We start from the raw sequence: 16,762 nt of genomic DNA on the forward strand, positions 1-16,762 counted from the left end.
CCTGGGAAAGATTTAAGAAAAAAAAAGAAAGAGTTCAGGTCTTAATGTAATAAATGTACAAGAATATAATTCAGGCAAGAACACCAAGGTTTCTATTTCTTCTAAAAGTTGATGGATTATAGTTTGCCCATTTAGCCTTTAATATTTATTGCAATGATTCTGAATATCCTGAGTAGTGCTGAACATCCTCCTATCCAATCTCCTTCCTTTGGACAGATTTCTCTAAATATGGGAAAAATTTTATCCATTCTACCTACTAAGCCCTGCTTAGTCAAGCTATTCAGCTAAGTCATTACTAAAAATTCTCTTCTATTTTTAACCTTCAATATTCTTAGGATTTCTTTAATCATTACATGCTCCAGTTTGTGCCCTATGACAACATCTCATTAAGATGACCTTCCTGCTCAGATCCTTATGTAGTACAACTAGCCACTGCTCAGCTGAAGTCAGTGAAGGGACACTGATTTATGAGATCTGTCTCTTCATTACCTTAATTTCTGCTGACTCTTCAGTGAAAATGAGAATAGGAAAGGTGAAAAAATGACATGGGAATAAGACAAAATATATTATGAACAGGTTTTCTTCTTTGCTGAACACAAGCACTTTGCTCAAAGACAACCCCTGGGGAAATTCGGACATGTCAATAGTGTTCAATCAGTTTCTAAATAAGCTGTAATATACGATAAATTTCTGTAACAAGCAAGCAAATTTGCACCAATTAATGATCCTATAAACAAGAATCTATTGGTTTCAAGAACATATGACAACTTCTTTTTGGTTAGGTGCCAAAATTTGGCTGATTTTTGTATGTTAGAGGAATCAGTCAATCTTGCCAAGTAATGTGGCTGAAAGCGTATGTCCTTTCCGTGGTGCAAGGCCGCTATAACTTCAAACAGCAGCAGAACTCCATACAAGCTATTTGCTCTATGGTCTTTGAAGAGCTGAACACATCCACTGTCAGAAGACAACAGACAACCCATTCGCCCATGAATCTGACATTGCGTAAAATTGTTAGTAGATTTTTTGCCAAGAATGCTAGCAATAAATTGAATGTAATGAAATGGAAAGTCAAACATCTTAGGAATGATTTATATAGAGATAAGTCTGTTCTTTGAGGAAGGACAATGAACTGGTTTCTCAGACCAGTCTGACAGCGTCCATATCAAAAATGAAATAATCTAAGCCAAGCAAAGCATAGTACTGCCAGGGTTCCAAAGGATGAGGAGAAAAGTAATAATTCATGGAAGTTCTATTGAAACAAGCAGACCAATCCATCTGCAAAAGGTGCCTTGCACTATTTCATATATTGTACCTCCACAGTATTCCACTAATACAGTGACAATGGACAATACAAACAAGAAATTTAGGGGGATAAAACTGTGTCACCCTTGAAGTCAAAGTAAAACTTCACCATTTTCAGAATCAGGATTTCATCCTTGAGTGCTTTTATTTTCAAGTATTCACAGTGAGGAGGTGACAGGCTTTCAGCACTCAGCCTCTCTAATTGTCTGCTCTTAAAACTAAATTTTATTATCAGATTTTAAGAGATTTAACACCTAGCTCCACTGGCTTCTTACCTATTTCAGAAACCTCCTAAGAATAGTAACTAAAATAAATAACTTTGCTTGTTTCCATCATCATTGGGGGACTGTCTTCATACATCCTTTCTTCCTTCTCCTCCCTCTGTCCACCCTGCACTAGCATTCCTTCATTGCTCATTCTGGTCAGGGTTAATGTGAGGACTATTTCCTCTTCTTTCCCCTTCACTGCCTCTGTTCAAGACTTAGATGAAAGTCACTGTTTCTTCTAGTCAATATATAGCAAAGAGCTTTTATTGTTTCACTCAGGTATGTCACTTGGAAAAAGAAGAGGTATGGACCAGGGTACACAATACATTCAAGACCTCCTAAACACTCAATACTACTCTTTTGATCCCTTTAGGGATATAGGCAAACATATACCCCTAAAAAAGGCAGGAAAAAAAATGTTTCCTAGTGTTTGCAGGCTTTCACAGGAAAGCCTGTGAAAATTCAAGGGAATCTGTCACCATAAATGATGGAATCCCAGAAGACAAGAATGGGGATTAGCCTGACTAAACATCTACCTGTGTCAACAGTGAAACAAAGCTCCATCAAACACTGATCAAGGCAACTCAACATCTGTGCTCCACCACCACCACCTCCCCCACTGACAGCTGGGCGTGCTTGCAAAATGTGTCTGCTTCTCCCCAACACCACTCCAAAGACTGCAGAGATCAGTGCAAGTGTGGCTCCCTGACAGCTCTGCCTAAGGACTTCGCACCAAAAGCATTTACAGGGCTATAAATGCTTTACTCTCCCTTGCTGCAAATAGATAAAGATTTTATTTCTCCCAAGAAGACAATCTTACTTACTTGGGATAGCGCCTCTGCTGAAAGATGGGCAGAATCTCTGTATCTTGATTAGAATGTAGAAGCAGTAAATCCCGAAATCTTTCTGTCAGGACAAAGAAAAAAAAAAAAAAGAAAAAAAGAAAAAGAACAAACCCAGACTGTGACTCTGCATTATAAATTCAGGCCACAAGTTAGCAAGCAGTAATATCAGTGAATTCTCTTCTCCAGCAATATTTAGCAGAGGACAAAGCTAAGCATATAGGGCCTAAAAATCACTGTTTCCTGTAAAAAACTTTTAATATTTTAAAATGTCTTTTTTTTCATCCAATACTGAATTCTAGTAGTGTCTATAAGTTTCTGAGGTCCGCACAGAGGTCTTCTGGGTATCACGCAGAGACAGCCATAAACACTCCCTGCCTTGAACAGTGTAACCTAAACAGAAAGGAGGAGCCCCTAAGAATTCAAGGATCACAGTAGTCTAAACAAACATAGATTAATTAATTCATCTAAATTAAACTGCAGTACAAATCCTTTGGTAACTGACTTGATGTTTGCAAGGATGGTTGGAAGACTGGACTGCTTTTTTGTCACTGTCATCTATTGTCATCTATTTTAAAAATTGCATGATAGGATTATCTGCAGGAGGTAAAGCTTTTGTAACTTAATTTCACTGACCACCAAATGAAGGGATGGTTGTGCTTTGCATAGCTGCCTTTCTCTTATGCCTTTCTGTAGAGGTAGTTGGATGCAGTAAGTCAAGTAGGATCTGTAGGAGCTTCTATCAGGCCTGATTTCTCAGTAGTGAAAGACGGAAACCTCCTCAAAATTCACATAATACCCAGATTCAGGGATAGAATAGGATTTCCCACCCAGACCAAATTCCTTTAGTACATCCTGTAGCTCTCCACAGCATGGGACATGCTCGGTTTCCTTCTTTCCTTCCATCATCTGCAAGCTTAATCTGTTCTACACTGGCACAGAATTTAGGACACAGGTGATGCCCTTTCCATCTCCTACCCTTCCTTCAATACCTTATAACTGTGGCTGAAAGTCTTCAGCTACAGTTATTATCCTTCTTTTGCTACACCAAAGTTTTGTAGCCTGTGTTGTGTGTGGCAGCTGTACCATGGATTTCTCTAAACTAACTCTCTTCCATGAAAGTTTTTCATTCTGGCAACTGAACCTGAGGGTAAGAGTAGTCCTCCTCCTCTTAGATTCTTATGTATATTAAAATATCCTCTAACAACAAGTTTATGGATAAGGAAATTACAGGACAGAAAAACATTTAGTTTTATGTAATGCTATGTCATCATAACTAAACTCCATTAATTTGGATACGGTTCTGCTATGTAGCCTCTAAAGTGGAAAGAAACCCACCCAAAACCATGCTTCATAAAGTTGTAAGACCTTGAAAAAAGCACAGTAAATTCAGAAAGAGGTCAGCTGTCTCACACCTCTAGTCTTTCCTCAGCTGGCTAAGACGTATTGCAAACATCTTGGATAAGAGACCAGGATCTGCCAGTGAAGAAAGAAGGGCTTATCTTTGTTCCTTTATTTCTACACCTCTTCAGATTCAATTCTGAAAAAAATAATTCATACCTGCAAAATTCTTACCACGTCTTCAAAATGTAACTTAACCTTCCTGTACCTAATTAGAACAAAGACCAGATGTGGCCAACAAAAATAAATGCAATAAATGCAATGCTGTAAAGATGAAAGTTAAATCCAATGAGCACCTTTCAGGAAACAGCCTGCTCACTGTCTTGAGAAAAAGCTTGCCATTATGGCTACTTCTTGATCTCTTCCTGAATTTTTAGAAAGATGAAGAAGCTTGCTTTTCTTTCAGTCTTCTGGTACATGGCAGTAGACTGTACATACACATGCCCTATCATCCTTAAAGATGATACATTACCATCTTCAAAAGCCACTGGACAAGAACTGAAAGGCTTCAGAAAGCTTTCACCGATGCAAAAGATCCCCTTATGTTTCAGAGCTAGCACATTAACTTCCACCTCCACCTCAGTAATCTCTTCACACAACTGAAGCTACTGTTGCATTTCCAGGCATCCTCTACAAAAGCCTTCATTTGAACAACAGCCTTTCTGTGTGTGTGGTGGAGGAATGAGAGGAAGTTTACAATGGCAAACACAGTGACAGGCCTTCTTTCCATGACTTGAGGATTTTGATGTCTAGAACACAGTGCGAGACACCATGATTAAGGATCTGTCTTTGTGCTGGCATGGCTGATTTACTTTTGAGGGCCTGTAATCAGGTGTGACAGTGATATAAAATGTGGAGAGACATGCTCTTACTCAGTTCAGTGCTGCACAACACCACATTACAGGTAGGTGAGTGAAGCTGGTTTCTCAGACGTTGGTAAGGGTCTGTGACTCTCTGGGAGAGACAAAACACATCTCAGTGAGTGTGCAGATATGTCCCGCCTCACTGTTCTGTCTGAGATGGATATCACCCAGGCAGAGAGACATATTCCATCTCTATCTCCTACTCCATGACTTTTTCTTGTGCTGCTGCCCTTCCACATTGATCGAGGCCACCTGGCTTCACTCCAGGACTCAATTCAGCAAGCAGTGATCTTGAAAATATTTTGAATAGTAATGTGACAGGGCTGGCCAGCACTGGAACAAAAGCAGCCAAGTTATGGCATCTGAAATTGGCCTGAACAGTTTTCCTACTAGATCTTGTTTTAGTTAAAGTCAACTTTTTTTTCCCCCCACACTATGGCAAATTTCCCAGACAGATGTATTTTCTTTTCACCATACAACTTTACTCATTTTTCCATGTGGCGTGGTTTAACCTCAGCCAGCAACCAAGCCCTACACAGCTGCTCGCTCACTCCCCCCACAGTGGGATGGGGGAGAGAATCAGAGGAGTAAAAGCAACAAAACTCATGGGTTGAGACAAAGACAGTTTATTAGGACAGACAAGGGAAGAAATGATAATCATTATAAAAATAGTTAGAATATACAAAACAAGTGATGCACAATGCAATCAGCTCACACTTGCCAATCAATGCCCAGCTAGTTCCTGAGCACTGGCTCCTGACCAGCTGTGGTAGTTTAGTGATCTTTCCTTAGTTTATGTACTGATGCCATATGGTGTAGAATATCCTTATGACCAGTTGGGGTCAGCTGTTCCAGCTGTATCCCCTCCCAACACCTTATATCTTCCAGCCTTCTTGCTGGCAGGGCATGTAAAGATGAAAAGTCCTTGTCTTAGCATAAAGACGACTTGGCAGCAACTAAAACATCAGTGTGTTATCAACATTATACTCATCCTAAATCCAAAACACAGCACTATACCAGCTATTAGTAAGAAAACTGACTCTATTCCAGCTGAAACCAGGATACCATAGAAACACACTATAAGGTAATATTGCACCTCATCTCAAATCTATCCTACAACTTCTCCCAGCACATTTAACCTCCATGTCCTGTAAATCCTCTTAAGAGCAATGGCATGCAGAAATCTTTAGGACTAATTTGTCCCACGGGACCATTGTGTACACATGTCACTTTTCAGCTCTGTGATGTTCACCTATTACACATATGTGTGCATACTACCAAAGTCACTCTAGTACAAATGACACTATTGCCTTTAAGGACTATCCAGCAAGGTGATGAGGGAGGTGACCAGAGCCTTGGCAGCTACTGACAGCACAGGTACTTTTGGTGCTCTTACAAAAGTAAATATGAAAAGATTAATGCTTTACAAGAGAAGGCTTTTCAATTTGCAAGAACAAAGTCACAATGATAGCTTCCCAAATGGGGGAGAATTTCTTCAGAAACCTAAGACCTTGTTCTAATTCACGCTACAACAACAAATGAAAGACTTGAGAACTAATGAAACCAATAATTAGAGCATGTTTACATTATTTTCATTTGCAATCAGTAGTTGATCAATAGAACTAAAACAAGTCACAGTCTTTTCATTACTTGGGTAATTTTAGAGAGGTGTCTTCCAAAATTTAATCTTTTTTCCTGTGATGCTTTTGTCTAAGTGTTGTCTAAGTGTTGGCCAAGGTGGTTTACTTCTGAAAACTGGCGATTATCTTCTCTTTTCCTCATTCTGTTCATGCTATTTGCATGAGTTTAAGTCTGCACTAGCTAACGGATTGTTCACATTGTTCTGAGATCAGCTATACCACTGTTTGTTTTGCTGCTCCACTGAGTGTGACACTGCAGCCTGTCTCACTGATGCTCCCGTAAGTTTGCTCACAGGACAAAGTTCTCAGAGACACCAAGAAGGGTTGTTTAGTCACATCTTATGCTCAAAGTTATGTTTTCAATACGATGAGTGCTTCAACTTCATCCTGGCTTTCATTTTGAGTGTACAGTTCCTTCCAAGTCCTTTATCAGTGAGAAGTCCTCAGTTAAATTTAGGCAGTCTCATTGAGACCATCCATGTTTAGCTAAACATGTAGCATAGTTAGTTACCTGTGATGACTGGGGGCTGGTTGAAATAACACAATCTTATGCCCTGTCCTCCTAAATGAGGAAGGTTGCAGACTATAAAGAAGAAGTTTGCCATTGAAATCTTCATGGATTTAACCTGTACTATATATATATATATATATATACACACCTTTCTTCCCTGCTTTTTATCTAATTTTTCTTATCTCTATTCTATCTTTTGCTCCTCCTCCCCCTCCCAGCATAACATATTCACAAGTCAGCCACTGGAATCTCAGTTATAAATGCCCTTACCATCTTTATGGTAACACCCGTTATGGCAAGCCAGTTAATCTACAAGGACAGAAGGTTGCATTTCAAGAGAAATTTTCCCTTTAAAATATTTAGATTAATGCCATATTTGTTCTCAAACAGAATGGGGTTGTGCTCAGTATGGTGTGTTGACAGTAGTGTCAGAAAAATGAGAGCAAGAATGGGCATACGGTCTGAAGGTCACTCAAACTGATTACACAGTCAAGTTTGCTTCTTCCAGGATACACTATTGCAGAAGGGGAAAGAGAGACAAAGGAAATTTTTGCAATATTTTAATATCTGGGGCTTCTCAAAGAAAAGAAAAATAATTTGTATAGAAGGTCCCTGTGAGTTAAAACACATTATTATTCACATTCTGTAGACAGAAACGCACTGTGGCACAAGGAGCACTGGCCTTGTTTTTTAAAGCTGTCACGTCCCTGAAGCTCTTATTGCTTTAGCACTTCAAAAATTATGCCAAAAGTCACACACTGCCGTCGTGTAAGGTTTGACTTTAAAAGTCAGGTCTTGTGATCGTCTTTTCCTGCTCCTTCTTTTTACAAAATACCTTACAGAAAATAACAGCAAAGTCACTCCACTTTCACTGTGATTTCACTCTGCTGAATTCCAAGGATCTTGAAAAATCAAATCCCTGCTCCTTCAGAGTTTGACAGGTATGAACTTATGAGGTCACTGCAGTATATAACTGCAGTCTGAGACATTACTGGTTTGTTTATCCCAACCACCGTTTACCCAGCACCTTGTGACCATTTTCTGAAACTCTAATAAAAAAAGGTTGAATTGCATGCAATCAACTCAATTAAGAACACCATTAAACTGATGGCAATTGGCTTTTAAAGGATAAGGATTTTTTTAATACCAGTTTTACAGATTTTTTTAGAAATGAAGTTAATAAGAATAAATAGAAATGCGATGAGGAAGCAACCAGAGAATGGGAGAACAGAATAGCTTAACCAGTTATAAGGTACAGAAATTGCAGGTCAGCAGCCAGCCAAGCTGCCTACCAAATGGTCTATCAATAGTGGCACTCTTCTACATTTGGATATTTTGTAGTCATGTTTCTGTAATTATCTCTTCTGCATTCACTGAGAAACAAATATCAGTTCCACCTTTCACCACAAGAACATTTGTAAGTCCTCCAATTTCAAACTAAAAAATCTGCTTATTTATGCAAAATGCACAGTGGTCTGAACACCTTTCATGTCATGAATAACAACTTGCAATAATTAAAACAGAATAAATTTAAAAAGAAGTCAGCTTTCTTAAAACTGCTGGTGATATTTAATAGGATTTGAGATCCACTAATCTAACTTGTTTTCAAGCTCTGTAAATTTGGAAATGCTGTCATAAGTAGTTCCACAGTGCCTTGTAAAAATAAAAGGCATTTAGGAAGAAGTCCTTGCCAGTTAAGGACTATAAAACTACGATGAGCAACAAGATGTCATAAAAATGAAATGTCTGATATTTTAGTTTGACCTGTGGCTTATTAATGGCCAAAGTTCTTGAAGTTAAGGAGCTATCACTTCTCTCCTCTTGAAGAGTCAGTGCTACAAATATCCTCCATCAGATTAAAAGGGGAGGAAAAAAAAGATGATGAGTTAATGCTGATGATCAAAAGGTTCCAAAATGATTACATCATCAGCCTTGGAATTCCCCTGAAACATACATATTTTGCTGATAGAGACAAGCTTTTTGACCAGATTGAACTTCCATGATTCTCAGTCCATTAGGCCTCGCAGAGTTAATTCTCCTGTTTTTTCACCATCGTTTCCTTCCCTCTTGATCAGTCATCTGAAAGACTAATTAGAGCCATTATTTACAGAGCTACTGAAAACCCCTGAAAACTAGCAAAAACCCAGAAAGTTGAAAACTATATATAAACCCTTTGCTGTTTATATTTATTTAAGGGAAATAGAAAAGCCTTTACAGAAAGGCGAATGGACTCTTCATTTTCCAAGGCAGGTGAATAAACAGTGATCATCCTTCCTTTCAACATTTTCTTTTGCAGGACTTTAGCTTATTTAAGCAGATGGGGAAAAATAAGGAATTCAACAAATCATTTCACAGGTCTGCAATGAACCTCCAGTCACTCTGGACCTGCAGAATAGTCCTACTTTCTTTAAAGAAAGTCTGTGTATGCTCCGCTTTCTCTCCTAACCTACCTTTGCATTCTAAAAAGCTCCTTCTCTTTTCTCTAGCTGTGTGCTTACCAGTTCAAAATCATTCTCCCTCCCTGATTCCAGCATCACCAACTCCTTTTCCTGCTGCAATGTTAGCTGCTTTCTTGTGTCTTTAAATTGTCCCGACTACTACATCAAAATTGACGTGGAAGGATTTATTTCTAGCTAGATCTCCCTTATTTACACTACAATCACACATCTTGCATAATTTAGGTAGGTATACCCATATATCAGCCAATGAAGAAAGAGAGCAAAACCCAGTTCTTGTCCCAGGAACCTTAAAAGGTTGGAAGGAAAAGGCATCACTTGTTTTGTTTCAAAAAAAGGAGGAGAGATTCTGAGGACCATATTTGAACTGCATTTTGTACGACTGACCTGGCAAGACATCACTGAGTGACCCAGACTGCCTATTAGCTACACTGCCCAACCCAGGCTCCCCAGACAGCCAGGGAAGAGAAGCAGACACAACGCCAAAGTCAAGCAGCCTGGGTGCTCCATACTGAGCTGGAAATCCTTTTGAAGGTAACATAGCAACTCCCTAGTGGAGCTGGGAATTAGCTGACTGCTGAGCACCGATATCTTAGTCAAGGAACATTTTTTGCCTTAGAGATACCTACTATACTTGAAATCTATTTCTGTCGTGACAGTACAGCTCATTCCACAACTCAGCACTTACAAAGTGCAACAGTAAAACACAGTTTCTAAACAACACAAAACTTCAACTTAAAAAAAATACCTTTATAAATACATGCTCTGGAGGAAACGTTATTTATGCAGATTTTTTTATAGCACTGCATTCTACAGCTGCTGCCTTTGGCCATGAAGGGTTGTACTTTGCTTTTTGAATTCCCCATGAGCAAATGCAGGGAGGCTCAACTACCATTTCCTTCACTAGTGCTGTACTATCCTCTTTCACAACACGCCAGAAGAAATGATTAGACATCAGTATATCCTTTTGGGCTTTAAGATAATGTTGTGACATTTGATCTAAAAAGTCCTTACACTCATAGAAAAAGAAAAAAAATACTCAAACTATGCAAAGCAGGGAGGATTCAACTAGTTCTCTCTTTGTAACTTGTAATCTGATACAGAAACTGGAGAAAGCCCAACCTTTCAAAAGCTACATGGAATTTTTTAACACTGAAATGGAGCTACTATCCAGCTGTGCAATTACTGCAATACTATCCAGCTCTGCACATCTCCAGAGAGTTTGCCTCTAAGAGGCTGAGCAAAGGCACAATTCATCAGGCTGTACTGATTCACACCAAGGCCCCCCTACTCTATTATATGGCTTCATTTGCAGACACATCTATAGAAGAATGATCACAGAGTAAGACTCTTCTGCTTTCAACCTTTTCTATGTCAGTGCATCTCCTGAGTCTAAGGTGGTTTGCCCATTAAGAAATTCTTAGACTTCTCTTTAAAGTACTTGCCCAATCCCCATGTAAACCTATTCCATTTGACAAGGAGTTCCATGTGTTTCTCACCTACTACATGAAGATTCATCACTTTACGTTTGCCCTGAAATCTCACTGACTGTATTTGATGGCCAAAAACTCTGATACTGGCAGAAACTGTGAACAATCAGGCCCTACCCAACACTCTTCCAGTGTTATGCATGATTTTGCAGACTGTGGCTATCTATATTCCCCTGAATTATATCTTTTTCAGGCTAAAGAGCCCCTGCATAGTCAGTAATCCCATGTTTGGAAGCCTTGCCACACTTCTGATCATCTTTGCCATTCCTTCCTGAACCCTGGCCAGTGTTATGTCTGAGTGATGAAGACCAGACCTGCACACAGGATTGAAGTCCTGGTAGCACCACGTTAACACCCACCAGCTGCACAGTCATCTCCTTGGCTTTACTCTCCACTCCACTCCTAGTAATTTTCCCCTTTATTGCTGCTGAGCACTAAGCTGATGTCTTCGTGGAAATAGTTATCATGACTCCGAAGTGTTATTCTTGGGCTGCCATGGTCTCATAATTGCCAGCCATGTGTATTAGCATGTCACCAAATATATTAAACACCAGCACATACCCACATGCATACATTCACTGGTATTTTTAGCCAGGTCTAAAAATAGGTTTGCAAGTGTAATATATTTTATACATTTGAACAAGCTACAAGAACTTTTCATTAAACAGATTTATATGGCAGTCACAAAATAAAGGAATTAATCTTATCCAAGACTGAAATTCTGTACCATAACATAACCGCCACCAGTCACTGTGAACTCATTCTTGGGCTTTTGCCTATTCCTATTTGGTGTCAATTTAAACTGTAAGCATGGGATCATTTCACCTTCTTACTAATACACACACAGATTCATTATTTCTCTCAAATATACAAATAAATTACCGTATAATAACTACACAGAATCACAGAATAGTTGAGGGCAGAAGAAATCTTAGGAGATTATCTAGTCCTGCTCTAAGCGTGGTTAGAAAGAGCAGGTTGCTCATGGCCATGTTCAGTTGGGTTTTATGTGTCTCCAAGGCTGGAACCAGATGATTTTTAAGGTTCCTTCCAGCCCAAACCATTCCATGATTCTAGGATATAATCAGCGGGTCTGCTTACGGAAAAGAAATGGAATACAATATTTTGTGCTGTTCCCATTGATTGCCACCTCTGGATAAAACTGCAAACCCATGTCTGTTTGATGAGAGGGACACAGCTGGTTAGGAGACAACTTTCCCCACCCAGCTGATAGATATGCAGGCAAGACACTGCCCTTCAATAAGCTTCAGACAGCCTGGGCAGGTTAAATACTGGCTTCTCTTAGTTGGGGCAAGGATGGGGGAGTAGGGGAAACGCCAAAGGAAAAAGGAGTTTGCAAAAGAGAATGGGGTTTTCCTTGTTAATTCACCCTCCCTCACAGTCCTGGAATATAAAATAGAGATTGCCCAACCCTCATCCCTCCAACAGCAACCTTGAGCCATGCTGCTGATCACCAATGCTGTTAATCACTGAGGCTTAGCTGACCTTAGAGGGATCATCAGGCATAACCTGGCCTTGCTCACAGCCAAGATGTGTGAATACCTGCATGGAAGGTGCTAAGTTGTTCCCAGAGGGCCAGAGGGGAAGCTGCAGTGTGCTGGATACTGCGCTCGGAGTGAACAGCACTGACAGACACCCTGTGCAGGAAATGCCTGTCCAGTCAAACACTTAGATGAACTGAACTGCTAGAAATAACAGTGTGGGTGCAAGTAAGAAATAAAAGAAGAAACAGGGTACTGAGGGACTCCACTGATATATAAAAATCATTTCCCCCGTGTTTTCAGCTGCCTGTCCCTTTCAGAGAACACATGCAATTTTTTCTCTAAAAGCACTAGTTACACTGAAGCATAACACAGGATAATGTGGTCAGAGCTCAGCTGGATCCTATTTTCTATATAAATTTTGCTAGTCAGCTGGGGATGATCCACTGGGAAGAAATGTATATTTTTTCCAAAGATCTAATCACATCTGAGGTTCTATTTCTTATAACATCTCTCAAAGGGCAATATCAAAACCTTAGCAGGAAATCATTCAAATGACTGACAAATGAAATGAGCCATTAGATACTGTTTTCCTCTTTTTTGTTTTGATAGGTGATAAAACGTAATGCATACAAGTGTATCAGAAGATGTATCCAAAGCATGGTTTAATTTCACCCTGATATGAGCAATTCTGTTATTTCTTCTTATATTTGAATTAGACAAGTCATTCTCGAGAACTTAAGACGGACAACTGCCTGAATATAAACTACTACATACAACCTAGTCTGGGTAGTTTTCATTTATTTTTAATTCATAATTTCTTACAAATACCTTTATTTGTTGACTTAGCAGTAGCTCTTGTGTAGACTTTCATTAAAATATGCTGTGGGATTTTCCCTTGGATTGTCATCTCCATCCTTCAACTATAATGTTATGAACATAATGAAATATTAAATAGACATGTTTTTACATGACAGAAAGTCTGTTATTACTCAAGGCAACAGAAGAAGTATTTTCAGCCTTGAATGGGAGACGAAAGCTGAAGAATTTTACTATGCAATACTACACTGATAACTATTCTCCAGAACAAAGAACAAGTGGTTTAACACGATTTGGATCAAACAGTTCCTCACATCACTGTAAGGAAATAACTTGACACATCTTTTTCAGAAAAAGTGATTTTGCCAACTCCTCTAAGTATAAACTATCATTAGATATCAGTTACCAGTCATGACCTGGTGTATAACAACACATCAATGCACCATCACAAACTCAGCAATACATAATGGCACAGAAATGATAAAATCCTCTTCATGCAGACATGGCACATTCTGGTGCATATGTGCTGGAAAGTATGGGACACTTCTAAAGAAATATTCTTTCTTTAAAAATTTTTGGATTAAGGAACTGCTGCTTTTTTTGGAAATTGCACTGAGAAAATTTCATTTGCCATGCTTGTTAATAACAGGGCACAATTAGCATAATCCCCTCAGCCCATTAAAAAATGAAAACATCAAATACCAGAAATTATAAAAATGTCTTTAGTTACAAATTTTTCTTTTTTCAAACCAGTCACAGCTAAGCTCAAGAGACAATCAGCTGACACAGTGTAAATGAAATCCTTGAGGGAAAGCCCTGTGCCGTCAGGCTGGCACCAGTCACTTGGCAAAGCACAGCAAGGCACCACAGCTTTGACTTTGAAATGTGCGTGGGTGTCTGTGGCATTTTCCTTGAGGAAATGGCACTTACAGTGTGTTTAATGAATATGGGAATATGTTAAATTTATGACAAGAGATAGTCCTTAAAGCTGCTTGTTGCAGTGAAGAGCACCAACTGCCCACTGATTTATTTTAATTTCATGTAACATGAGGAGGCTTTTCAGAGGCTGTAGGTGTACTTGTTATCATTGACAGTACAGTAAAATCCTCACAGCAGACACTTGAGCAATACCCAAAATAGCCAATAAGCTCTGAAACTCCTCCTCTCCCCAAAATTCCCCTTCAACACTGAAAGCAGTTGCTGTCACTTCCACTGAGTGCCTCTTTCTCCAATACATATAAATACACTAATGTGTTTATTTGGATCCACAGACTTTCCAGGCTCTCTCCCCAGCAGAGAAGCACTCTCTCTTATTCATGATCATGGTGTTCACCACAGAGTTTTAAGTTTTACTAACATTTTATCTTAAAAATTTCCTGATTCCAGGTAAGCAGTCATCCACTGGTTATCAGCTTCTATATACAGAACAGGGTCCCTTCAAATTACTAAAAACACAGTGATGCTTTCTGTAAACCATTGTCCAAATTTTACTCTCTGTAGATGGTCAAACATTTCCAATCAAACTGTTGTTTAAAAAGGATATTGAAATTACAAGAGAAAAAAGGTATTAAAATTTAAAAACCACACCCAAATGCTGAAAGTTTGGGGATATGTGTGGGCACATATATATATAAATAAAATGCAGTACTTCATGCAAGTCATAGTTAAGTTTTCTCATATGCCCATCTCTTTTTGAGTTTCCCTGCCAGGAACTGCACTCTGTCTGCCAAGATGTGAGTGTGTCTCTCTCCAGGAGAGAGTGAGACCATGGCATATTACAGCAAATATACCCTAAGCTGGGAACCCAGCCAAGAGAAGATAAAGAAAGCTGGAGACATACAAATCCTAAGAGGCAGTGGGGAGAGCATTTACAAGTGATATTTTTGGCTTTCTGACAGTAATTTTGACCATACGAATTTTTTGAGAAACAATTAGTATTTCTCTATTAAAAAGTTAAATAAACATATTTTTTTTAAAAAAGAGGTGTTATATATTATATTTTATTCAGTTAAAAGGCAATTTTACTGCTCATATTTCTCAAGGAAAAACTTGCTTTACAAAGTAGCCAGGAATGTCATTTCATTCCCTTCTCTATGCTTTGACTTTGCCACATAGTTGTCAAACCTGCTGAAGGCACTGCATGCCTGGAAGACAACCTGTTTTTTTCCAGCTGTTTCAGCTGATCTAATGAAAGACATTACTTCTCCCTGCAAAATCTCCCTCTCATGAAATACTATGTCATTACAATGTACTTTGGTTTTATCTGCTACAAATGTCACAAATAAGAAGAGTAATTATATCCTTTTTGAAACAAGCTCTGACACTTTGTCCCCATTTTGAGGAAAAAAAGCTTTAAAGAAAGAGGAAGAACAGGAACATGCCAGAGCTGCAGAAATGTGGGTTATAATATCAGTGAAACAAAATACACACTGCACCCATCAGCTGCTGCACTTCATACCAAAGGGCTATTTATTGCGGCCACAGCACAGTCTACTCCATGTACGACAATGCAGTCTCCTTTGCATTTTGGAAAGTGATTTCCAGGCTATGAATTCCCTCCTACAGTTTCCCCTCACAGCACTTAGTTAATACTGAGATAATTGAGTCCTTTGTCTCACTAAGAAATGCCACATTCAGCATGTAGCAGCCACCATTTCAAGTCTCCCTCGAAACTGGGATGCACTAGTAATTAATTTACATTGCTGCATCATAAACTTTATAGTATATTATATTTAAAGCATTTCTGCCTCACTGCCTTTTGTAATTTAAAGACCTGATGAAAGGAAACAAATTGGGTTTTAATTACAAATTAATTTAGTGGACTCTCACAAAAGGATGCCTTTATAATAAAACATGGATTGCTCTGGCAGTCTGACTCCATTCCCACTAGGAATTTGCCTCCAGCTCTGTGTTCTGCTCTAGGGTATCCAAACTTTGAGGCATAAGACCACGAGGTTCAAAGTTGAGTACAGAGCTGTGATGTATTTTTGCGTGTGATTCATATAAAATGTGTAGCCATAAAAATTTTAAACCAAACTCTTCTGTTCATAGCAGATACCAAAATATCTGTTTGCAGAAGCTGTGGAAACTTGCTGTTGGCCAGTTCTCATGACACAGTGCTTTCAGTGCAAGTTCTGAGGTTTGGTTTGATTTGTTTCTTTAAAGGAAGAAGTCAACTTTTTTGAGGGCTACCACACACACTGGAATCCTATTTTTGCACTTGATAACTATACAGTTGGTTGGTGGCAGATTTTTATTAATAATATTTATGATTAAAAGAGATCCTTCTCCAGGGAAGGACTGAGGCAAAAGAGAGCTGTGGCTGCAAGATGCCCCTTACAAATTCCTGGATCAGAAACTATTTCCTTATGGTGAAACTCAAATTCTCCAGCTAGTACTTGATGCATCTGAGAAACAATGCATATACAAAAGTCAAAGGACAAGACTGAGCAACAGGAGGGGGTCGCACATGAATGCAAAGATGAGTTGCAAGGGACTGTAGGAACTGAAGATAAAATTTGGAGCGTAGAATTTGCTTCCCACAAACAAGACCAGCATTGATTTTAATGCATTTTGGAAAAGAAGGACATTTTGGAACAGGTAACTGCTCTTTCAAGGATGACTGAAATTCAGTGTAAGGACATGCAGCTCACAAAAAGTAGAGTAAATT

General features: G+C 39.0%; 1 protein-coding gene across 2 annotated transcripts in view; it reads right to left on the reverse strand.

Annotated features, from left to right (window-relative positions):
• The window catches only part of NOX4 (NADPH oxidase 4), a 113,183-nt gene that overhangs the window by 45,010 nt on the left and 51,411 nt on the right, over positions 1-16,762 (reverse strand). For both annotated transcript variants that reach the window (XM_017735992.1, XM_008634937.2), the window contains exon 12: positions 2,393-2,474. In XM_017735992.1, coding sequence (XP_017591481.1) covers positions 2,393-2,474 — 82 coding nt within the window. The remainder of the gene's footprint in view (positions 1-2,392; positions 2,475-16,762) is intronic.

The sequence above is a fragment of the Corvus brachyrhynchos genome, unplaced genomic scaffold (assembly GCF_000691975.1).
Source record: "Corvus brachyrhynchos isolate BGI_N302 unplaced genomic scaffold, ASM69197v1 scaffold44, whole genome shotgun sequence".
Classification (NCBI taxonomy): Eukaryota; Metazoa; Chordata; class Aves; order Passeriformes; family Corvidae; genus Corvus; species Corvus brachyrhynchos.